We start from the raw sequence: 24363 nt of genomic DNA, 5'->3' as shown, positions 1-24363 counted from the left end.
TTTCTTTCTCTTTCTCTCCCTCTCTCCTGGCTTTAGCCGAAAGACGTCTGGCTCGTCTGAGGAAGACTCTGACTATGATGTCACTCCCTGGCTTGGCGCACCTGCTCGCAATTTCTCACCCCCTTCCAAACCCCCCCACGCCTTCTGAGACACGAGCACTTCTCCCATCCCCTCCTCCTTCTTTCTTTCTTTTAGTGCCTCTTAGGCTAGACTTTTTTCTGTTACTGTTCTCAACACACCTAAAACAGAACACACATATGAACTAGCTTGAAGACCTTGATGACTGGGTTAGGAACCTTTGCCTTGGGTGGAATGTAAGCCATGTGTACTGAAGCTAACACAATGTTTTGTTTGTTGGTGGATAAAACAACTACCAAAGTATTTACATGTTATGTTCATGAAGGCCAGGAATGCTTGTGAAGTTTAGTTCATTACTGCATAGAAAGGTCCTGTGTTCTTCACTCTGAAAGGATGAATCCTGATCAGTTCAGCTGGGAAATGCAAGGTTTAAGACTCTGGATCCTATGGCTGCTGCTTCCTAGACTGGAGTGGTCTTAAAATGGCAAAAAAAAAAATGCTTGGATTCTCTCGCCAGTGGAAACCTGGACAGTGTAAAAACTGTCTGCTCCTGCATCGTGTGGAGAAATCTGGAGAGCTCCGGGTCCTGAAGGGGAAGACGGTTAGCAGGCCACAGTGTGACCGGAGATGAACCATTTCCAGGGGGATTTCTGAAGGCTTTACTGGACTTATAAAAGCACGTTTTGATTTATAGTCTGTGACTCACTGTCGGAGTACAGAAACTGTATAGACACAGTTCAGATGTTAACCACAGGAAAGGGTAATTTTTGTCCATAGGGTCCATAGTACAGTGAACCTAAGACCTCAATTAAACCCCTTAGTTGATTAATGATTGCCCAAGCAGATATGAGAATTATTGTGAACGTCTACATTAATTGATGTAAGTGTACCTTGCAAGTACTTATGTCTGCAACCATTCTTTGAAAGTCTGGAAGTAATGTTGAATGGGGGTTTGAAGGTGGTGTTATTCATTAGACTCTCAATTTGTAAATTTAGAAGAAGCAAGATCATAGGGTGCTACGGTATTGGTTTTGCATCAAAATTGGACTGATTGTTTTTTTGTTTTTTTTCTGTTTATTGCAGCAACAAATATCATTATACTCCTAATTCTGTTTTTAAGGTTTACACAATAGCTCAACAGCTTGCAAAATAACCTTTGCAGTCCAGTGTCCAGTGCCCCATAAAAGTGCACATTGCTCTAAGAGCTGAGAACTGCATACACGTCACACTTGTAGTTTGTTTACTTTGGGCGTTTTCCCCTTGGTTCAGTTTTTCACACATGGAAAAATTCAGGCACCCCAAAATGTGTCACTATAAATCACCCGAGCTTGTTCTCTCTGCTTATTGGTCAGACCTGTCTGGGGGAACACCTCCTGCAGAGCAGTTTAGCTCAAACTTGCAGAGTACACCCGATAGTTGGATTGGATCAAGGTCCGATCATGGTATCGCCACAAACAACCCGAACAGCATTTCCCCACTTTGTTTAGCCATAATGAGTACATATGAACTAGCTATGCTCTTCATGCATTTGGGAATAGTAGCCATGCTAGCAGGGTTCTCCTATTTAAAGGCCATGTTGCTCGTGTAATGTTGTGTTTTACAGCAATGTCAGGTCTCCAATTGGATCAAAAGGGATTTTATAGGCCTTGGACTACACACACACACACACACACACACACACACACACACACACACACACACACACACTCTGAATTTGCATCATTCATATGATGAATGTCTTGGAGTTGCTTCTCTTTGATGATCTCACCCCGGTGGGAGCAATGGAGGCCTACTGACCTTTGCTTGTAATTTCTCACAGACATGGAAATGGCACTGAAAGACCTTTTGAGCTGTGTAGAATTTAATAAAAGAACTTTATGCTGGAGGCTTCTCTGCCTACTGCTAATCTTCTGTGTCTCGGATGACTTTTCTTTATGTATTTTTGCATTTTATAACATCCTTAATGTTGTGGTACGACTACGTTTTGCATTGAGGGAGAAACTACATTAGCATAGTGAAGAACAAACGCCCCTCTCTCCTAATGCAAACCTGTCAAAGTGAGTTATTATGGATTCTCTAAAGACGTCATTGTCTCCAAAATCTCTTCTCAGTTATGAAATTGAGAATAACTTGGTTCGATTTGTCGTTATCTTCCTGATCTCCTAGAGTGCCAGTGAGACGTTCTCGCCGCGCCGGGTGAGTGAGTGCGCTCTGTTTGTGGTTGTGTTTTTTTTTTTTGTTTTGTTTTTTTTGTTTTTTCTCTCCTGCCTGCAGTTCTGCTACGGTGGCTTCATCCGCCCGCTGAGTTGACTGGTCATTTGATTGTGCAGCATCTGCTGTTATTGTCAGATGTGTTTACAAATTCAATTTGGGCTGGTGGGCTTTGCTGACCCTCCATTCACTCCAACTGTCTTGAAGCTATTATGCTATGCTGTTCTTCAAACTGTGCTGGCTGTTCCAAACACGTCATTGGCACTTCATTCTGCTCGAAGGTGGTGCTTCTGTGGCCAGCGTTTGTCCTTTGCTTTAATGCAGTAGATGCTGGGGTGACCTTTTATTTGCACACTTGCAGCCTAAAGGCTTCTTTAACTGCTTGGGAAGGTGCGTATAATAAGGAAAAGCTGATGTAATCCAAAGAATTTGCAGGCTTCAAGCTTTTGAATGTTATACTGCAATAGATTGCTACATTACACTGTGACACGCAATTCATTTCATTAAAGCTGCTTATTTTCTTAATCCAACAGGAGCAAGTCCATGAGTGACCTCGCCTTGGAGCCCATACCACAGGAGTCTGAAAGCAACATGGCCTTTGACACCTCAAAATCTTGGCAGAGTCACCAGGGGAAAGCTGGAGAAGTAGTCCTGGACTCGTCAGCTATAGATCAGGTGCAGCCAGGACAGATCCAGCACATTCAGACCAGGGGGAAGGACAGCGAGGCCAGGTGGCAAGATGTGAGTTCTGCATTACTGCCCAAAACGGTGTTCTGCATTCCCAGTGACTAGGAGAGTAGACTCTCCTGCACTGCATAGTTCATGAGTTGTATAGTTATGAAGGCTTTAAGTTGTAGTGACTGTGCTGCTGTAGTTCTCCAGGAGCGGATGCTAATCCTCTAGAATCATCCAAGGGGATTCAAAAAGAAACCCATATTTGAGGGTGGTTCGGAGAAGTCATAACTTTTCAGAGCCTGTTAGTGGGAACTGCAGCATCTTTATGATGCGTTGGGTCGGGTTCTTTTAAAGGCACTGTCACAGGTACACGTTCACGTTTATTAAATGCTTGTTAAAGTCTGTGGCTCCAATTCTAAGATATTTGGTCCATTTTGATAGTCAAGGAATTGTTGCATTGGCTGTTAATATACATTAGCTCATCAGCATACCTTTTTTTTAAGAAGCTGTTACTGAGGTCATGTGTTAATAAATAAATAAATAAATAAAGAAATACTCCATTGCTAAGCAGGAAACACCAGAATAGTAAGTTCTACAAATACTGTACCTCACCTTTTTTTTTTTTTTTTAAGGCCGTTTTTCTGTTCCTGTTGTTTTATGAGTCTTTCCAACAGAGGGCATCAGTGAGCTTTCATGAAAACACTGCACTCCTTATTCAGCCGTAAGAAACCGCTTGATTGATGCACTCTACCAACTATAATCCTGTTAGTAGCATCTAGGGCTGCATGACATGAGCATTGCATTTTTATTGGTATTTATGGAGGTCCTGCAGTGTAATACAACGATGAGTCAGTCGTGTCCAGTATTACAAGTTTTGACACAAGAATGGTTTCAAACTGATTTATAATTAGAAGTTAATCATATTGTACAGGCAAATGTTCACCCATATTTAAATCATTTTTATTTGATGGTGAAAATTGTATTCCTGATCTGCTGATCTGATTTCTTTCATGGTGGTCCTAGGACGTTTTGACAGGGTTCGTCATCTGCATTAGCCGTTGATATTGACACTAATTTCTTCTTGTCCCATTAATTGGTTGCATAATTTTGATATATATATTTATATTTCATCACTTCTTCATTCCCTCAGTCCTTCATTGGTTGGTCTCCTGCGTTCACTGGTTTAGACATCTCATCTCATTCTCTCTCTCTCATATGTTCACTGTTGGCTGTTGTAGGACCTGAACAAGTGGAAGAGTCGCAGACTGAGTGCCAACTTTGATCTGCGCAGAAAGAAGGAGGAAAGAGAGCAACTCGAGCTCTCTGCTGGCGGGGGAGGGACTGATGGCATGAGGACTGCTGTCCTTACAGGGGTGCAGGAGGAGAGGTGACACCCAAACCGTTTGTATATGATTGTGGTTGTAAGTCGAGCTCTGAACAACCCTACCCAACCCTAGTTCTGCAGGACCCTTACCTTATGTATTTTGGGGGTTTCACTCTGGACACCTAAGCTGAGGGAACTGGCCGCTAACATGTTGTGTGCCATGGAGGAGTAGTCCAGGACTATGATCTGGGTTGTTGATTTGTTCCGTACCTGGTCCTGGAACTGTGAATGTTGTCTGTTTAGTTTGGGATGTGCATGTGATATTTGATAGTCCCATCTGTTCTCCTCTTTTTTTTTTTTTTTTTTTTTTTTTCCCTCCTCCATCAAAGTGATCAGCGTGTCCCGCTGTATGCTGCACACCAGCAACCCCAGGCCAGACCTCGGGGACCCTCCGCTGCCCAGGAGCCCTCCAGCAGAGCCCTTCCACCTTCGCAGCCTCCTCTAACCCTGAAGGAGGAGCCCCAGCTGGGCTCACTAGCTTCGGACCAATCTTTTCCACCTTCTGTAGCCTCTCTGCTACCCTCAAGCTGCAGCATGCCTACGACCATGAACTCAGCTAGGTCTTTCCTGGTGGAACCCTCATCCCTTACTCTGGAGTCGTCTAACCCAGAGCTCAGTCAGCAGGATGCAGCACCTGTCCAGCGTGCCAAGTCCCTAGAGGGTATTTTTTCTGGGGGTACGCGGATGTCCGCCACCCTGCCCAGGGGCTTCCGAAGGTCAGAGGGAGGCTCCCGACTCTCTACAGGAGTCACACCAAGACCTTTCAGTAGCAAGACCTCCAAGGTATCATCTTTGCCCAGGTTATGTTCTGTGAGTACTCTGCAGCTAGTGTATGCTTTTATGTCTGTCTTTGCGTGTGTTTGTGGGGTCGTCACTTATTAGGAGTGTAAGCTATGATTTAATTAGCTATTTAGGATGACAACTAAGTCATGAGACACTTATACTTTTACATATATATATATATATATATATATATATATATATATATATATATATATATATATATATATATATATATAAAATCAGCACAAAGGTTCATGTTTACACCAGTCTGTAAGCTGTTTCTTTGCCCACTTACTTTCATTGTCAGAATTGTCAGTAGATAAACTGCAGCATTCTGTTCTTCCTTCTTGGCTCTTTTTACGTCTGTTCTCCCCCCTCTGGCTTCTTTTCTTTATTCTATTACCTTGTTTGTGTGTTTGTTGATTATCTGTCTTTACAAGCTTCTATGCATCCTGTACCACAACTTTGCTCCTGACCTTACTTTTAGTATACCCCTGAAAAGAGTTGTGAGGTTTTGTTGTGGTAGCTTGTAGTCTCCAGTGACTCCAACCTTTGTATTCCTGTTTCGTTGCTGTGTGTATGCGTGTGCGCTTTTTCGGGATGTGTGTGCGCGATGTTCTACCTGGGAAGTTTAGTGTTACTCCTCTCTGCCTGATCGTCTTGCGAATCACATATGAATAATAGAACATGGCTGCCATGCCACTTCATTCTCCGGGCACATATTGAAACCCAAGCTTTTGCCCTAGTGCCCTTTTATCTCCCTCTCTCTCTAGCCCTTCCTGTGAGCATGTTTTATTTTAATACACTCTTAAAGAAGTCTCAGTTTGTCTCATCCCAAGTCCTACCTGATAAAATTCACTGTAGAGCATTAATTATACCCCTATGTGAGTCTATTGGGGCTGTACCCGACTCAGACTTTTGTCAGTTCGTCTGTTTGACTGTTTGATCGGATTTATTTTTGTTTGTATGGTTGTTTTTTGTTCCCTATATGGGAACATATTTTTTTAGCATTTAGAAATCAGTAAGGAGGTCCTGCGTATGATGAAAGGGTACACACTGTTTTAATTTACAGACATAACATCAGGCTGCTATATAGATTTGTGAAGTATATAAATACATGCTTGTAATACAAGTTTGTTTGTTTGTTTGTTTATTAATTGGTTTAAACATTAAAATTGCTTCAACAGGCTCAGACGACTTTCTCCCGTATTATGACGTTCAGCAGACATATACAGAACGTATATTTTGCATTAGCCTGTAAATGGACTTACTGCCAGCATTACACCTGCCCAGATCATTAGAGAGTGGTTTGCCATGTTCGATAATGTTGACTTGCAGACAGTGCTCGCATTTAAGTTCGGATTCCCCTTTAAAAAGTAATGAATGCCTCCATAGTTTAGTCCTTTTCTGAAACGCTTGTTAGCCTATCTTAACACTCCAACACTCCTCCTCCGCTTCCAGCAGCGCATGATGTTGCATACATTTTCTTTAGCCAGCGCACCAAATAGACCTGGCTAGAATCTAAAAATATTTGATCAGATTGAACTTGAATTCCTTAGTCCTCAAACCGAGCATGAACAAAGACCAGAAGACTTCTTGATCCTGTTCTCAAAGTAAAAACTCCCAAATGTCAAAGTCTCAAAGTTTTCCCAAATGTCTCCTTACCTTCCTGCAGATGGATGACTCCCAGACTTGCCTCATCAAAGGTACGCGAGAGCGACCCCAGCTTCCTGCATCCTTCATTTGCCAAGAGGAGGTCATAATCCCAGCCAGTGACGGGCATACTGGCTCCGGCAGACATGACGGCAGCCACCTGAAGAAGGAGAATGAAGAGGAGGTGAGGGAGGAGGAGGATCACTCTGCTCCTAGGATTCACTCCTTCATGTCTGCTAGCATGGTGGCTTCTTCTCTAAAGCAGAGGGCCACATCTGAGAGCGAGGAGGCCAAGGTAAGGGGGGTACTGCTCATTGTCTGGGCTCAGCTTTAGGTTAAACTAAAAGTCATCTACTTCAGTGACCATAGCAGAATGATTTAATCTATATGATGAAGTCCCACAGGGTTCTATTTTGGGGTCTGTGAAAGTCAAGTCAAGTGGGTTTTATAGTCATTTCAACTACATACAGAGTACACAGTGAAATGAAACAACGTTCCTCCAGGACCATGGTGCAACACAGACACAGTGCATACAAAACACAAGTGCAAGACAATACAAGTGCGGACAGATGACACAACACAGTACAGACAGAGAATAATAAATAATTAGGGGTAGTGTGCAAATTATGCCATGTATAATAAATATTGAGTCCAGTAAGGTAGTAAGGTTATTAGTGCAAATGCTTTGTTCAAAAATGCTTCCCATTTTATCTGGGGTAAATGGTTGGAGTGCTGTTATTTATGACCGTACTGTAGTTATCTATTAGTAATCACGGACGAAATGACCGGGTGTGTAGCACTCGACAATTGGTGAAGCCAATGCATGTCTGTCGTTTATTGGCTAAATTTACGCTTTTGTACTGTGACCTTGTATGTAGTGGTGTTCCACCTCATACACTGTAAAATGTCCAAATGTTGTTCTAATTCAGCTATTTTAAGCTGACATGATGTGCAAATGTGTGTAAAAAAATTGTCTACTACTGCCAATAGAATAGGACTCTTTAGAGCAGACAAAAATGGACCTATAGGCACCATGTCTAATACCAGGTGTGGGCTAGAGGAGTATAAGTGGAACTGTGTTCTCTGGAATGATGGTGCTCCATCCAACACTTTTGGAATGAGTCGTTTTGTCCAGATAGTATAAAGTTAATCAGCCAAGATATGTAGTGTTTTGTAGAGTACTGCAGTAAAGTCAGTCAGAACGGATGAGCGAGTGTATTTACCTTACTGTAATTTTAGACTGCTGCTCATGTTTTGTAAGTGTAGATTAAATGATGTGTGTTTATGGGGTTCAGAGCAGAAAGCGCTGCATCAGTATGTCAAGGTACTCCAGTTTCTCCACAGGATGCAAGTGACACAGTAGCCGTGTGTGTGTGTGTGTGTGTGTGTGTGTGTGTGTGTGTGTGTGTGTGTGTGTGTGTGTGTGTGTGTGTGTGTGTGTGTGTGTGTGTGTGTGTGTGTGTGTGTGTGTGTGTGTGTGTGTGTGTGCGTGCGTGTCTGTGTGTGTCTCTTTCAGGTGGGTCACTCTGATATGCGAGTCAGTCTGAATCAGAAGCCCAGCAGTGGCAGGGACTTTGGCTTTCAAGCTCATTGGGATTCCACTGGTGCTCGCATCAAGTCTGTCCAACCAGGTAAGACACACATGATTCCATCCCTGAATCAGCCTGCTTTTACCTTTATTTTCAAATGATTATTTCAGAATCAACCCTGAAATGATCTCACATGGTGTTTTATAAACTTGAGGTTTATTAAAGGTATGTAGTGTCATTTTCTCTGCTGTGCTTTAGACTGGAATGTTTGAGAGTACTGCAGTTGACTCTTTGTCCTGGTGAGGTGTTTTAGGGATGGTGCCCAGTACTTCATTTAGTAGAACTTAGTAATATGAGTATTTAAGTATTACAGACTTACAGACTTACAGATATGTCAGAAATGGCAGTATGTAGAGAGCCAACCCTTGCGTCTCTGTTTTTGCCTCAATGACACAGTGTGAATCTGGCAGTCTTACAGCCTAAACTCCCAACGTATGAACTTCAGGGGAAAAAAGGACCCGTTTGCGGCTTGGTCCACGAAAGGAGACTAGCATGAATGATTGATGGTGAACAGTGAAGGTGTTGCTTACTGTGCATCAGTCTCATTAGTTATGCGTGCTTGAGAGGTCGTGCTGATGTAGTGTGATCCACATCTTAGGGTTGTTGGCGTGCCGTACGCATGAATGAGCCCAACGTTGGCTTTGTCCTGTGTATGACTAGGTGTAGGCACACACAAAGGTAATCATAAGCATAGTGGGCCACATTAGTGAGGTTGGTTTTCATCCGTCTCAGGTGTGGAAAGGTTTGCTAACCTCTGTCAATGCCTTTATTCTGTTGTTGGAGGTCGGAGGTCACTTCTGTCACTATCTGATTATTTTGTCTGCTATACACTCTTGGGTCCTAACTGGATTTTGGAATACACTGTAGTTGATGGACATGTTGCTTCAAAATTAAATTAATTTAAAAATATACACTGACCATGTGTTTGGAGACTCTTTCACTTCAGCGGCTTAAAGCCAGACCCGTTGCTGACACAGGTGTGCAAATGTGTACACACACAGCTTGTCTAGTCCCTGTAGAGAAGTGCTGCCAATAGAATATGACTCTTTTGGCACCATGCCTCTTTATGCATGCATTGAGCTGTGGAGCAGTGGCACTATGGCTAGTGCTCCATCCAATACATTTGGGATGAATTCAGGAGATGGGGATGAGGTGGGGTGGCGATCATCCAAGATCCTGACCTCACTAATGCTCTTGTCACTGAATGTAATCAAATCTACACAGCAGTGCCTTCTAGAAAGCCTTCCCTGAACAGTAGAGACCGTCACTCCAACAAAAGCAGGATCAACAGGAAAAACTTTGGAATTAAATGTTCAAACTTATCTGAGATGTTTGTTTATTTTTTCAACCCTCCTCTGATCTATTCCAAACATAAGCGTCCTACATACTGCTTAGAAGCCTGTACAATAATTGTACAACAAAGGAGTTGTAGATCAACATTTCAATCTTTGTGCATCGATAAAGGCTCGTTGTTGCATTACCATTTTCCAAATCTTCCAAATTTTGGGCCTGTTTGGGGCTATTTTCAAACTTCTAGAGCAAGATTTGTTGCTAGGTTTCATCGCTGTAATGTTCCAACTCTCTTATCACAGGCAGCCCGGCTCAGCTGTGCCACCTGCAGGCAGGCGATGAGATTGTGGCTGTGGGTGGGCAGCGCGTGGCTGAGATGAGCTACGAGCAGTGGAAGGCCAGCATGGATGCTGCACTGAAGGAGGGCAGCCTGCTGATGGACATTCGGCGCCATGGCCAGAATGGTGAGGCAGAGTAGACTGGGCATGTCCATCTGTGCTGTAGAGTGTGTGTCACCAGGTCATGCACGGTCAAATACAGCAGGGCTTATTGTTAAACATCTAAAGTCCACATGCGTTGGGTGGGCTTCTACCAAAATACCAGCACTCTTGGTGGCGGCTGCTGTACACTTGCAACACTCTTCTACTACTTTCACCTGGTTTATGTTGTCTTTAATGAAAGCTGGCTTTAAATTAAAACAAGTCTTTTACCACAGTGAGGCGCTGCAGTGCTCGTTTTGGTTCTGTACTCCAGCTCATTGAGTATGAAGTGTTTGTATGTAAGTAGATGGATAGATTGAGGTCTGCTGGGCTTAGAATAATGAACATGTAAATAGGAAATGACTAACATACATACCCTTATTAATGCTTATATTGCACACATACTGATCTACTTAAACTGAGGCTTGTTTAATGATCAAGAATTATGTAAATGCCATGTAAATGACTATCCGTAAGGGCAAGTTTTTTGGGTTACATTGTATATGTATTATATTTAAGGCATTCTATGCCTTTTATGTTCTGGTGTACAGAGTCAAAACAGCAAGACTGTTTAATGTGCAATAATTACAGACTGCAGCTTTGTTGTGTACCTGCTTCTAAAGCTTTACTGTCAGGTCATCACCTCATCTGTGTTGGACAGTGTAAAAATGATGGTGCGCTTTACAGTATGAAGCTATGGCTTTTGTTTTTGTGTCAAGGTGGGGAAGGTGGTCTCTGTCTCTTGGTGCTCTGTCCACTGCTCAGTTTATGTCCTCTTTATTGCCAATAGGTAATGTACCCTAAAGCTTTTTCTGTTGTAGTTACTGCAGACAGATTACGGAAATGTATACAAACCTGCTAGGCATGTTGGTTTTTTTTTTTTTTTTTTTTTTTTTTTTTTTTAATGGCTCATTCCAATCTAATTTGCTGTAAGATTTGTAAGCTGCTTTTTTTGCATTCATTTTAGCCCACTTTTAATCCACTTAATTTCTTAAGATAATGTTCCTTTCCATCTCACTGGTTCTGCATGTGCATTTCTTTTATTAACAAAGAACAGCAACACTTTCATTGTACTGATTAATCCCAAGGCTTATTCGCGCCATTCATTTAACTCAAACCAATTACGATTGACTTCAGCAATCTCCATTAATATCCAGTACCAACTGTCTCTGGTTCTGTGGATGTGTGTATGTCTTGGACACTGGACTCAGCCTGGGACAGCGGCCACCCATCCCTACCATTTAAAAGCCATAAGACCATCAATTTGACCAGTTCGGATTCAACACTTGTAGGTCGGCCTGAGCACTGTGTCTCAATCAGCAGCAGCAGCTCCACCTTGCCTGCGGAGAAGGCGGTTGAAGCGAAGGTTAACGGCCATGCTGTTAATGTGAGTATGCTGCATGAGAGGAAGTACGTGACATTGTATCTTAAACCACCTGTTTTTGTTCAGCGGTGGGTGATAAAGTTGTGTGAATGACTGATGTTTTCGCCCGTAATTCTCTACACTTTTATTATCTACACTGTAAAAAGATACAACATATAAAAAATAAATAAATAAATACAGTGTATATTTAGTGGTAACAAGCAATTGGACTATTGAGTGTAACACCTGTAAGTAAATAAATAGATAAATAAATAAATAAATAAAAGCACACTATGACGCTGTGGCCCGAGGATTGTGAGATGGGTGAGAATCATGGGTCATGCTGCTTCCGCATCATCAGCCAATTGACCATGCTCTCTCTCTGGCTGGGCAAATAGGGTTCTCTCTCTCTCTCTCTCTCTCTCTCTCTCTCTCTCTCTCTCTCTCTCTCTCTCTCTCTCTCTCTCTCTCTCTCTCTCTCTCTCTCTCTCTCCCTCATCCCTCCCATTGTGATGCTGGGCATCTTGTGCTGTTCGAATGAGTGTTAGCTCGAAAAGAGGCGGTGGCTGACTTCAAATGTAACTGAGGAGTCGTGTGCTTGTCCTTACTCTCCTAATGTCGGGAGTTTTGCAATTGATAGTGAGCCCTAGTGAGCAGGTGGGTTAATGGGATTGGCTAAATCAGAGAGAAAATTGGGTAAAAAAAAGTACTTATGTAGTAAAAAGCAACTGGATTTGATTTATTAAACTCAAATAATAAAAAAAAAAAAATTAAGGCTGAATTTTAAAATATGCAGTTGAGTTGAATTGTTCAATTGCTTGTAAACACATTAAATAATTTTGTTTAGATTGAACGGTCAAACGGTCAGTTTTTGCAGTGTAGCTCAAGTGCAAGACTAAAGAACAAACTTGTTTTGGTGAATTTAGAGGAAAATTGTATGAATTGGATGTTTGACAACTTCTAGATTCTATATTAATATCTGAAGCAGTGCCAGTTTATCTGCTGGAGTTTTGTATGAATGCAGTGTTAGTGTTCTGTGTATGTTATTTACTAATATGTACCAATGCAATAGTGTCTTCTTACATCTGTCTTCAACATTGGCTTAGGGTTTGCCAGTGAAGGCGGTGAATAGAAACGCCCGTGATGTTCCGGCTGCACCGAGAAACAAAGGTGAGCATTGTTTTGGGCGTAATTGCTGCATCAGATTAGCCTCTATTTAAATGTGCCATTTCTAATGTCAGATGTACTGAAGTGAGAAAGTTCAACAGTTAAGAAAAGACCTTCACTTTTTTGTGTATATTTACTTACACATCCTCTCTTACTGTGTAGAATATGAGCGCATAATTCTGAGCAATCGCAAAAGGAGGTTAGAATTTTTCATGCGAAAAGGTAAAATGACCCCTAACCACCAACAGTGGTCCCCCAACCCTGGTCCAGCTCATTTTAGTGCCTTCCCTGCTGCCAGCACACCTGACCCCAACTAATTAACTCATTATCTAGTCCTTACTGAGCTCAAGTGGGTGTGCCAAAGCAGGGGAAACACCAAAAACATGTAGGGCAGTGGGCCTCCTGGGCCAAGGTGTGGAACACTACCCTACAGGCATCGACTTGTTTGTGCTGTGTTGGTTATGAACTGCTTCCAGTTAATTCACATCTGTGCTGAATGTGGCTTCGGTGGGGCAACAGTTTAATTCCCAGGTTCCTATTTGGGTTAAGTGTGGTTCTGACTGGTGTGAAACCCCTACTGAGGCAGAGGAACATCTGTCAGCTGTGACACTAGGTGTAAACAAAAGTGCCCTTGCACCATAAACCAATGTCTAAAAGAAATAGTTTACATGACTGCCCAGAGGAGGAACTTGCCCCTTTGAGTCTCTGAGAGATGCCATAGCACATGTAGAAACTTTAGGGGCCCTAGAATGTCAAACTAAGTTTTCCTTAGTAAAGATGAATAATGTTCTGTACATGCAACTGACATATCGTGAACTTCAAACGCTGGAATAACCAAAACAGAGCCGTAAAACGGATCAATATCAAACCCTAACCCCCTAAACTGTTACAGAACAGTCTTGGCTCATATTTATATGCCCCCAAAATGTACACTCACCCAGCCCTCTAGTGATGTGTAATCAAATAATCAAAGCTGACGAAACTGTAAAATGTGACAATGACCTTAGCCTTTCATAAAATTGAAATTAAATAAGCAAAATAACATGGTGGTAAATAAGCCAGTAAAACCACATTATTGTTGTAGTTTTATTTTATTATTTATTTATTTATTTGCCAAAACCATATTTAAATACATTCTTTGGGACCTTTTAACCATTCAAATTGATTAATTGATTAAAATCTATTTTAACAAAGACAACATGATAACCTGCAATTACACATTAACCAACTAGCCTGTGGTTGTGAAAATTCAAACGTTCTTTCAACTTTAAAAGGTTCTTTACACTCCACTCGCACACTTACTTTTGTACACTTATTATTACCCTTCTACAAGCATTGCCATAGGATTGTAAAAAAGGGACCAAAATTGTAAAAAAAAAAAAATGTCTAGAGTGTAAAGAATCTTTTAAAGAAACTTTAAGGAACTTTAAACTGGCATCTTTAAACCGTTTGAAAGGTTTGTCACATGTACTGTGCAGAGGTTTTAGTTTTTTTTTTATTTAAAGTTAAACATAAGTAAAGTAAAAAAGGAGCCAGATTTTCTCATTCTGAAGAAAGTAGTTGATATCTTGTGAGCTAGTCTGAAGAAGAAAGCTTGGGTCCAGATTTCTCCTGGATGCCCCCAGCCAGTGCATGGCCTGTGTTTTCAATTCTATCAGCAGCAGCTCATCTGATTTAACCACATTAAGCAGTGATCCACCAAACCAGGTGTTGAATGATCACTATAAATAATATTAGACCCCCATGAGGTGATGGAAAACCACGACTTTTAGTAAGAACGTTCTTAGTATTTATTCTAATATTGGTGTTTTAATGTTGGGGCCCAGATAAGCAGCTTTTTATGCTAGTTGCCACATTAGTGGTTCTTCACATGGTTCTTCGATGGGATCGTCTTTGTAGCACCTTTTTTATTCTTGTATGAAGTGCAGGGCATTACTACTAGGGCATTATTACTTTATATAAAACTGTATTTTTAGAGATGCTGTGCCACACTGGTAGCTCTGGGCATGTCATGTATCTATAAAATAATTTAATCAGGAATGCATATCTAGGATCAATCTGTAGGAATCAAAGGGTCAGCCATTTTGGGGGGGAAAAAGGTGTGTTTAATCAGGCAACTGTTAGTTTTGCTTTGAGATCATAATGCAAAACCTTATACCTCTCCAGGTTCCTCTGGTTCCACAGTGGACTCTTGGGTCTACCTCTGTGGTAAATGAAGGCAGTGTGCGCTGTCTGTGTGCTGTGTGTGGTGTTTTTGGTTTGTTTTTTTTGAGAGTTGTATCATTCCAAGTGTGCATGGCCTTCAAATTAATCTGTGTAAATTTATGATTAGCAAAATTACTGTGTGGGTGCGGTGATGTTTAGTGCTGTCGGGTGGTGTGTAAGTTGAAAGTGCCTGTTGAATATTGGCCCGTTAACTTGGCTTCTGCTTTCTCTCCTCTGCTAGGAGGGTCAGAATCCGCCATTTCTGATGTAAGTCGGCTCTCTTGACCATTCTCTCCCTCATTTAATAAAAATGTTAATCGGTTGTTAAATTCCTAATTCAATGTTCCGTCCTTTTTTTTTTTTTTTTTTTTTTTTTTTTTATTTAGCTGCAGGTTCCCTCCATCAGTGCGTCATCTTCACGTTGGTCATGGGACACAGAGGAGGAAAGGAGAAGGCAGGAGAAATGGCAAATGGAGCAGGAGCGCCTCCTGCAGGTAGGTAGAAGTAGTGCAAAATTAATGCAGAAATGTGTACTATCAGATTAACTTGAGTGGGCTCAATTTAAAGGGGGTCCTAATCAGAATCAGCATCGGACTTTATTGGCCAAGTATGCTTACACATACAAGGAATTTGTTTTTGGTTACAGTAGCTCTCAGTGCACAATAACTGACATTACAGAAGTAACAAACACACCCAACCTTCACACAAACACACACACACACACAAACACACACACACACACACACACGTAATGTAGCTCTAGGTGTATGTTAATAGGTTAAATCTGATAACTGCTGAAATTAGATAATGACCGTGATGTTAGTGTGCATGTGAATGCACCAAGTGTTCATTCATCACTGTTCAATTGTGTATTTCAAAAATGGTAAACTTATTTTGGAGCATTTCTATTGTTCCATTTATCATGAAAGGACAAATCTGACAAAGAACTGCAAAGTACAAATCATGTCAACACACACAGTCTACAGTGCTGTTTTACTGGTGTTTCTCCTCTGGTTAAAGCATTTAAACACTGAGCCAGGTGCTTGTTTATAATAATATTGAAAATATTGTTTGTGTGTCAGGAGAAGTACAGGCGTGATCAGGAGCGACTGGAGGAAGAATGGAGGAGAGCTCAGCTGGCAGCGGGAGGAGAGGAATACTGCGGCCCTGAGGTCAGATGGCCAGATGCATCACTTGTCACACTGCAGCCGTACTGTAGTGGTAGTGGTCCCCAAAAACGAAATAAAAAACAGAAACCAGGAATCCAGTCCAAGCCTAAAACAGTACATGCATGCATAGCAACACATTTTGTAGTACTGGCGTCTGCTTTCCTCCAAGCATGTTGAATACTTGGCGCTGCATCAGCAGCAGTTAAAAAAAGAAAAAAGAGGTTCTGGCTGGCTGTGCACATGTGTGCCTTGACTTGTGTCTGGAGCATTGTATGGGAGGGGAGGGGATCCCCTGAATATGATGATTAAAATCATAATCAGAAAAGTGGCTCAGCAGCTTCAGGTGTTAAGTGAAAAGCGCATATTTTATATATGTAGTGGGAACAGCAAATCGGGCTGATACTGGCTCTGAGTGGCAGAAATATCAGTCTAAAAGGGAATCTTGGGTTTCTATATTAAATGATGGATATATTCCATGATGCATACATTAATTAAATTAATCTGGAGTAATGATGTTTGACATTTCAATGATTTGTAGTCTGCTAGATTAACCTCAGGATCCAGTACTCAAGCTTTTTAAGGGGATCAGAGAATGCTTAATGCTTATAATGCACCGTACACTGTGGACCACCTTTGATCAGTCTTGCTAACTACTCAAGCACAATTGAGTAACGTTACAGTTAATAGACTTCATAGAAAAGAGAGTATTTCAAATGATGTGCTGTTTTATATATATCCTATTAACTATAATTATTTCCCTCTTCCTCATCTTCTATCTCCAGCAGAGACCCCTTACTATGTCGAATGGAACCACTGCTCCTTTCACCCCACCCCCTTTCCTGTACCAGTCAGCTTCCTCCACTCTTTCTAGTCAATATGCTGCAGAGGTTGCACCTTTACAAGGCAGGCAGGTCACTATGCAAATATCAACAGGCCATCAGACCAAGGAGGATTGGGGGTCATCCACAAAGGATAGCCAATGGTGAGAAGTGGAAACCTCCTATTACCTGTTGTGCACTGTCCAGTGCTGTTGTGTATTACAAACATTAAAGTGTTGTAAAATGGCATGCTTAATAAGAAGTAAAATTTTGCAACTAGCCTAATGGCTTTTATTTATTATATAAAATATACCCCCACACAATATGGACAAAGGTATCAGGAGGCTATTGAAAGGCTATTAAAATGGGTTATCCTGCTTTTGTTGGAGTAACCGTCCCTACTGTCTAGGGAAGAGTGCTTTCTACTAGATTTTGGAACATTGCTGTGAGCGTTTCATTGCATTCAGTGACAAGAGCATTAGTGAGGTCTGGATGTTCTTCCCCACCTCGCTGAAGTATTGGATGGAGCACCATCATTCCAGACAACACGGTTACATTGCTCCACAGCTCAATGCTCGGGGTGTTATTGCCCTGTAGCCCATGCCATGCCTTAGGTATGGTGGCAGTAGATTTGGCGGTGTGTTTGCTCCAGAAAGTCCTATTCTATTGAAAGTACTTCTCGACAGGGATTAGATAAGTTGTGTGCATTTACACATCTGTGCAATTAATTAGATATGTTGTGTATTTTTGCTTTGATTTTTAATATGCTGCAAATATTGCTGTTTTGTTGTGTCTGCTGCTTGCTGTGGCTACGCTGTATGTCAGGTCTAGAGAATCCTGTGGATTTGCCAAGCTCACAGCCACGGACAGGTTAGTATGCTTCTGCGCTTGGGTGCATTGCTTTGAATGTGAAGTTCTTGTGTATGTGTAATTTGTTTTCCCTATCAGATAATAACCTAATAGGCTATCTTTGTTTTCCCAAGCTTTCCTAATTGGTTATTTTTTTAACAGGAAAAAGTCCAAATCAACACCAATCCTTGACAGCAGTCACAAGCAAGATTCCAGAGGTCTGACCTGTTCTTGACAGCTTATGTACTTTCCATGTGCCCTAATTAGCTCTTGTTGTGTCTCCTGTCCTTTGACTGCATTCCCTCTCTGTATTCCCGGTAGCGAGTTTTAAAAGGAGAGGACGGCTGTCTCAGGCAGAAAAGGAGCGTCAGCAGATCCTGGAAGAGATGAGGAAGAAAACTCAGCTCCACACTGACAGCAGCTGGATCCGACAGCGCAGTACCTGCACCATCTACAAGGAACCCATCAACGTGGCACCGATGCGGAGGTCTGTCTGTCACACAACGGCTTCTGACTCTGATATGCTTAATCAGCTGCTGCAAGGCATAAAAATGCAGCTCAAGCAGGAGTTCAACAGAATCAAACTTGGTGTATATGCTGGTAGGGCTCTCTCATCTTAGTAGCATTGTTGCCCCCCTCTGAGTATTGCTCATGTGGGTTATTCGCACAGTGCACAGCATGCTGATGTGAACAGCAGAAGCAGTACAGAAATTGCAAATTACAAATTTCAGATTGTTTCCACATGGAGGATGTTGGGGCTCCCATTTATGAGAATTTCAGGAAGTGGAAATGCAAATTCAGCAAACACAGACCTTTACAATTTATGCAGAACATCCCATTTAAATTTGTATTAATAATAAGAGTGGGGGGCATCCTTCTATTACCATGTTATATAACCCTCGGAGTCTGAGTTTTGCATATCTTCCTAAATTCACCTTTTAAAGGCACTTGCATATAAGCTAATACCCACATGTATCAAAATGAACAGGCTGAGCTCTCTCTGAGACTCCATGTGACCTAGAGCCCTGACCATAAACCTGAAAAAATTAAGTCAGATTAAAGAAATTCTTCACACAACTTTACTCAAGAGTAAGAATTGTTTGGGCGCATAGAATAAGTTTATCACAGTCTTCGGTTCACAAAAGTAGTGGAATGTAGAAGTAATTTAGTATAGAAATGACCAGAGGCAGAAGGCTAGTTTCTGTGTCTGCTGGTCAGTTTAACACAAAACCATTGGCCGACGCACAAATCCAGCAATTACAGATGAGGGGCAGATAATTGACTCATGAATCCACAATCAACAGGGTGAAGGGAAACGATGAGTATTTTGACCCGTCTTCATAACCTCATAATCCGTAACTGTGAGTCATATAGTCTTTCAATAAGATGCAGTGGAAAGAGCAAAATAAGCTCTACAGATTCAAGAAATATTAGATTATAATATTATAAATGTAACAAACATATGTCTGCACTGTATTATCATCAGGATATTAATAGAAACATTAGGAAACATTACCCAACACAATTGTGGGTTAGGTGCCTTGCTCAAGTGTTTAAGTGCACCTCAGCTTTGAACCCTTTCCAGCCAGTCCTTGGAATCAAACCAGCATGCTTCTCTACCAATAAGCAGTGAATTACTACTCAAAGAATTAAACAAAAATATATACTTATATATACTGTTCTCAGACACTGTGTTTAGTATGGAGGGGAAACTGCTGAACAAACTCTGAACTGTCTTTAAGAATCCCGCTTACTTCCGTTTGCAGATATGAGTCTCTGGACAATCTCCCCAGCAGCAGTAGCTCCTTGTCCAGGCAGTTTTCCACCATGTCGAACCCAGCCCGGCCACACTCCGCCCTGGACAACATGACGCCTTACAGAGGTTACTCTGGTCGTTGCAGCCTGGGCCCTGGTGCTGCCATTTTCTCCAACACTTCAAGACAGAGCTCCTGGTCACGGCCTTCTTCCACCTCCTCCACGCCCCCAATCACACCTGGTGCTGAGGAGATGCGCCCTAGTACACAGCAGCATGGCAGGTATGACCAAATCTCAAAATCTGAGGGTTTTTTGTTTTGTTTTGGGTTTTTTTCTCCATTTTCAGATGATTGTCAGTTATTCTTAGATTACATTTCGACATAAAGGATTTACTTAACCACATGTGTTAACTTTGTTAATATCTAGAATATATGCTGTGGGGAATAGCAGGGCACAACTGCAACCTCATTTTATTTATTTATTTATTTATTGCAACTAAATGCCCCGTCAAGCGTCTCCCTACTTTAGAAAAGCTGCAAAAAAACTTTTCCACAGAACATGACGGAACTCAAAATACTCCTTTTATCCAAAATACTCCTTTTATTTATATAGCATACACTAAATGTCCAAATGTTGACACCCCTTCTACGGAATGCATTCAGCTACTGGAAGTTGCACCCATTGCTGATATGCAAATGCCCATACACAGCCTTGTCTTGTCCCTGTAGAAAAGTACTGCCATTAGAATAGGACTCTCTGGAGCTGATAAACATGAATCTTTTGGCACCATGCCTGGTGCCAGGTGTGGGTTAGGGGGTTTTATTTAGCCCTTTTGGGATGAGGTAGGGTGGTAATCCTCAAACATACAGACTTCAATAACATTTTTGCCAACCAAATCAACACGGCAATGCTCCAAACTCTAGGCCTTCACTAGACAGTACAGACAGTTACTCCAACAAAAGCAGAATAAACATGTGCCTGTTGTCCCTCCCCTGATATGTGGAGGCTGTACTTTTTAAAAAGTGGTCACCCTCATATTATAACCACCGAGATGATGTTTAAGATAATAAAGGAGTGGATTATGTGTCTTGTTCATTCTCAACTCTGAATTAAAATGTGATTGTCTAATCGTCAAAGTTCTCATGATGTTGATATGAGATTGCTAAAATCAGACTCTACTGTTTAAAACTACGGTCCATTTTTGTCTACAGCAATTTTACCCTTTGTTACTTTGTGCCCAGCTCTTCCCTACTCCCGAATCAAGATTTAACAGAAATGCTATTTAATGTATCAGTCTTGGCTCCTTCGTTCATCCTCCAGTTCCACACAGTCAGACCAGAGGGTGAACCTTGTTTTAGCCTAACCGTGCCATTGCCGTGTCCCATAGGCTGGTGAGTGGCAGGCGGCTTTGCTCGCGCTGTGAGCTGCCGCTGGGTAAGGGAGCAGCCATGGTCATCGACACTCTGGACCTGTGCTTTCACATTGGGTGCTTTAAGGTGAGCCCGGAGGTCACCTGATACCCGAGACACCTGCTGACCTGCCATGTGTCTCCTACAAATGGGCTGGTTGAACCCTCTAGGAGAAGAGCACCTTATGCCTCACAATACTAACAGAAGATCCCTCCTTTGTGTTGGGCTAGGCATCAGATCACATGCTGCTTTATGAGCTAAGGCAGTGCTCCCCTTCCCTGCACATTTAGCCCTAATCCCGACACACCAGAACCGTGTTGCAGCAGGGGAACACTCCAAGGCTAATGTAATATTTAGTGTTAATTAGCAATGTCCCAATTTAAGGAGGTAATTGGGAAGGTCTTATGGACAGTTCTTAATCTCAGCATTTTCTCAGTGATTAATCAAGCGATGCTGAAGCCACTGATTCAGAATTCTGTTGAAAATAAATGTAATAAAAATATTAGTGTCTTGCTCTCCTAGACGCTGCATGTGATTTGACTGCCTCTATGACAGACCCCCCCCCCCTTTTCTGTAGGTTCATAACAGTAAATCAATGGCTCACCTTTCTATTCCTGGGAAAGTCAATTACAGATCCTGCTGCCGTTCACAGAGCTGTATTGCCTTGGGTTGCCTAATCTTGTCTTCACAGTAATTCTAACATTTGCACAAGCTTTTAGATTCTTGTGGTCTCTTCTGGCTCACGCTGGGTTACAAGTGTTTTCTCACAAAATGGCAGATAATGGTTTTACTCATTCATGTTTTACATTTGTCCTGGGCTTGTTTAAAGCTGTACTTCTTACAGGTCTGTTTTGGGTTTTCATGGTCATTATATCTTGGGTTGGGCCTTGGTGGAGGGTCTATTTGATCTGATCTGACCTCAGATCAGCTCAGCTTGCTTTGCAAATGGGTTCCAATCATTCTTCTTGAGTGATTTTGGATCACTATGACTCCTCTTTGTATCTGTTAGGGCTGCAGTGATTAGTTAACATATGCAATGTATTGGCATTAATGATAATGTTAAATTGGAAAGCTGCTATTCTTCACTGTTTATTAAAAATCATTACAGTCAGCCTTTAATTATTTGATTTCTATTTCATGCAAGAGGTTCATACCAGGGGTGATCCATAATCAGTCAGTCAAGCTGGGTTATCCCCCACTGTGTCTCACTGATTTTGCTGTTCTTCAGTGTGTCAGCTGCAGGACTGACCTTGGCCGAGGCTCCCAGTCCAGAGCTCAGGTGCGAGTCCGACACAGACAGCTCTTCTGTGACACCTGCTACAGCAGACTCCGAGGTGAGCCTGACCACCTCACTCCAGTTATCCTTTTTGATGATTAGCTTTGATTTCATTGTGAAGTTTTCAGGATGTGCCCATGATTTAAACTTACCACAGCACTAGGGCTGGATATTGACGTTTAATACTTTTAATGGTAACTGACCGTTACTTCAGGTTGGCAATACGTCACAAAGAGAGACTGACGAAGACTTGTATTTATACAAACACAAAATACAGCTGAACATGGTTAGAATGTTGGTGACCTGGATCAGGTAAACTGTCCAGGATCAGATGACTGCAGACTGGTGTCATGGGAAGTACAGTTTTTAGAAGTGTCAGCAGGTTGAGTGTGCAGAAGCTTGATCATGTCTGTCATGGATTGCATCCAAAAATCCATTTTGGATGCAGTCATATTGCTCATGTACCAACACCCCCCCCCCCCCCCCCCCCTCTCAATCTGGAACAATGCAGCGGAAGAGCAGGAGTTGATAAAATGGGACAGCTCATCCCTATAAAATATGATGTTTACTACCAATGAACTGAGCCCTTCACACCATTTGCTTTTTAGAACATCCCTAATACTCCCCAGCTAATCAGTTTCTGCACAGAGCCAGCGCAGCCAGCAATTCGGTCCATTTCATTGTTTTAATTGTGTTAATTTTGAATGTTTAAACGCCTGCTTAATGCAAACATACAGTGAACATCCATCCAGATCTGAGGTTTAACTGTACAGATGATAATGACTGGGTTCACTCTTTGACAAACAAAAGGTCACTGTTGCTCTTTCTTTTTGTGCTGTACCTGCTTATTGATGAAGATAGTCTTACTGTCTACGCTAGGCTAGTTTTACTGTCTATGCTATGGCACATATCCTTCCACCAAATTATAGTTCTCTAGCAAGCAGCTTGTTGCTGCTTCACAGTAATGAACTCCACTCACGAAACAACATGCAGTTCCTTCTCTGGCTCTTATATGCACCAACTCATTAAACTCTGTTTCCCACTCAGTTTTTTTTTTAATTTGTCAGTTGTCCTGTGGTGGTGATGGTTGTTGATCATCCTGGTCTTAATACTTTTAGTTTGGTTTTCAGTCGTTCTTGTTACGCTACTTCCTGGTCGATTATAGGATTTACAGCAACGGCATTTAGCGGAGTGGTGCAGTGTTTGTTGGAGAACAAGAAAAGTGCTGTAATGGTAAAATAACAGCAAGGTTAGAACCTTCTTAACCAGCTTGCGTAGCCGGAACGAAGTGCAGTCATTGATAGCAACATGTATCAGTAATAATGTTGGTGTCTTCACAGTCCGTCCCGGGATCCCCAAGTGATCACAGCACGTTCCAGGAGATCTTGGAGAACACTTCTGCTGAAGAGGCTTCTGACACCGTGGACGTTAGCACAGCGTAATACTGACCCTTACCACAGCCATCTGCTTGCTACCTTTTACTTTGGTCATGAAATAAACGTTAATATTCATGTTTGTGTAGGTCATTGCATTCTGCCATCTCTTTGTGAATCGAGACCAATACATTTCTTTTCTTTGTGGCTTTTCAGTTTCTTTTGGGTTAACAGAGTTTAATCAGGTCGCTGAATCTGGTTATCTACGCATTAGCACTCAAATGGTGTCTTTGTCAGTCATAGGAACAGGTTAGTTCATCTTGATAGCACAGCTAAAGTGACAGCTAATCTCCAAGAAGTCTTTTATTGTTGTTTGTTATTTAGATATATATTCTAAGAGCATTGCTGCTTTGGAACGTGGGCATCGTTTTGATTTTGCTTTTCTTCTCACAGGTTGGTTTAATATATTTATATATGTATAGACTAGTACTTAAATAAGCACAGGATATGAGCACTTTCTGTTTTCTGTCTTTAAAATGCACACAGTTTAATTTTGGGGGAGTAAATTAAGTTTGTTAAGTCTGGGGAGTAAACTTAAATGATTTGTGTTGGGGCGGAGTAGCAGTGTATCTATCTAATAAATGAACTGGCTTATATTTGTAAATAAAAGGATCCCATATGCATTTTATTCACATGGCTAGTTTCACTGATGTTCTTCTGCTTCCACTAGCTGGCACTGTAGGCTTTCTTTCTCTCTGCAGTTCTGTGTAATAGACTACTGAAAGAACATGGGCAGGACACTGATGGAGCAGACTTTTTTACTGACCTGAAGACAGT

At 41.8% G+C, this 24363-nt stretch overlaps 1 protein-coding gene across 10 annotated transcripts in view; it reads left to right on the top strand.

Annotated features, from left to right (window-relative positions):
- lmo7b (LIM domain 7b) overlaps nucleotides 1-23662 on the top strand; it is a 43489-nt gene extending 19827 nt beyond the window's left edge. For 4 of the 10 annotated variants that reach the window (XM_072656768.1, XM_072656769.1, XM_072656767.1 and 1 more), the window contains exons 10-29: nucleotides 2245-2274; nucleotides 2823-3030; nucleotides 4203-4351; nucleotides 4678-5158; nucleotides 6807-7079; nucleotides 8301-8415; nucleotides 9966-10127; nucleotides 11354-11529; nucleotides 12612-12675; nucleotides 15119-15144; nucleotides 15264-15371; nucleotides 15960-16049; nucleotides 16829-17028; nucleotides 17690-17734; nucleotides 17876-17931; nucleotides 18035-18200; nucleotides 19480-19749; nucleotides 20856-20964; nucleotides 22106-22211; nucleotides 23494-23662. In XM_072656768.1, the coding sequence (XP_072512869.1) occupies nucleotides 2245-2274; nucleotides 2823-3030; nucleotides 4203-4351; nucleotides 4678-5158; nucleotides 6807-7079; nucleotides 8301-8415; nucleotides 9966-10127; nucleotides 11354-11529; nucleotides 12612-12675; nucleotides 15119-15144; nucleotides 15264-15371; nucleotides 15960-16049; nucleotides 16829-17028; nucleotides 17690-17734; nucleotides 17876-17931; nucleotides 18035-18200; nucleotides 19480-19749; nucleotides 20856-20964; nucleotides 22106-22211; nucleotides 23494-23516 (2857 nt within the window). In that variant the 3' untranslated portion in view covers nucleotides 23517-23662. The remainder of the gene's footprint in view (nucleotides 1-2244; nucleotides 2275-2822; nucleotides 3031-4202; nucleotides 4352-4677; nucleotides 5159-6806; nucleotides 7080-8300; nucleotides 8416-9965; nucleotides 10128-11353; nucleotides 11530-12611; nucleotides 12676-15118; nucleotides 15145-15263; nucleotides 15372-15959; nucleotides 16050-16828; nucleotides 17029-17689; nucleotides 17735-17875; nucleotides 17932-18034; nucleotides 18201-19479; nucleotides 19750-20855; nucleotides 20965-22105; nucleotides 22212-23493) is intronic. The other 6 variants (XM_072656771.1, XM_072656776.1, XM_072656770.1 and 3 more) reach the window with 6 other exon arrangements.
- Nucleotides 23663-24363: the final 701 nt, after the last annotated feature.

This window comes from Salminus brasiliensis, chromosome 15 (assembly GCF_030463535.1).
Source record: "Salminus brasiliensis chromosome 15, fSalBra1.hap2, whole genome shotgun sequence".
Classification (NCBI taxonomy): Eukaryota; Metazoa; Chordata; class Actinopteri; order Characiformes; family Bryconidae; genus Salminus; species Salminus brasiliensis.
The sequence above is the reverse complement of the archived record's forward strand: the minus strand, read 5'-3'. Positions and strand labels throughout refer to the sequence as shown.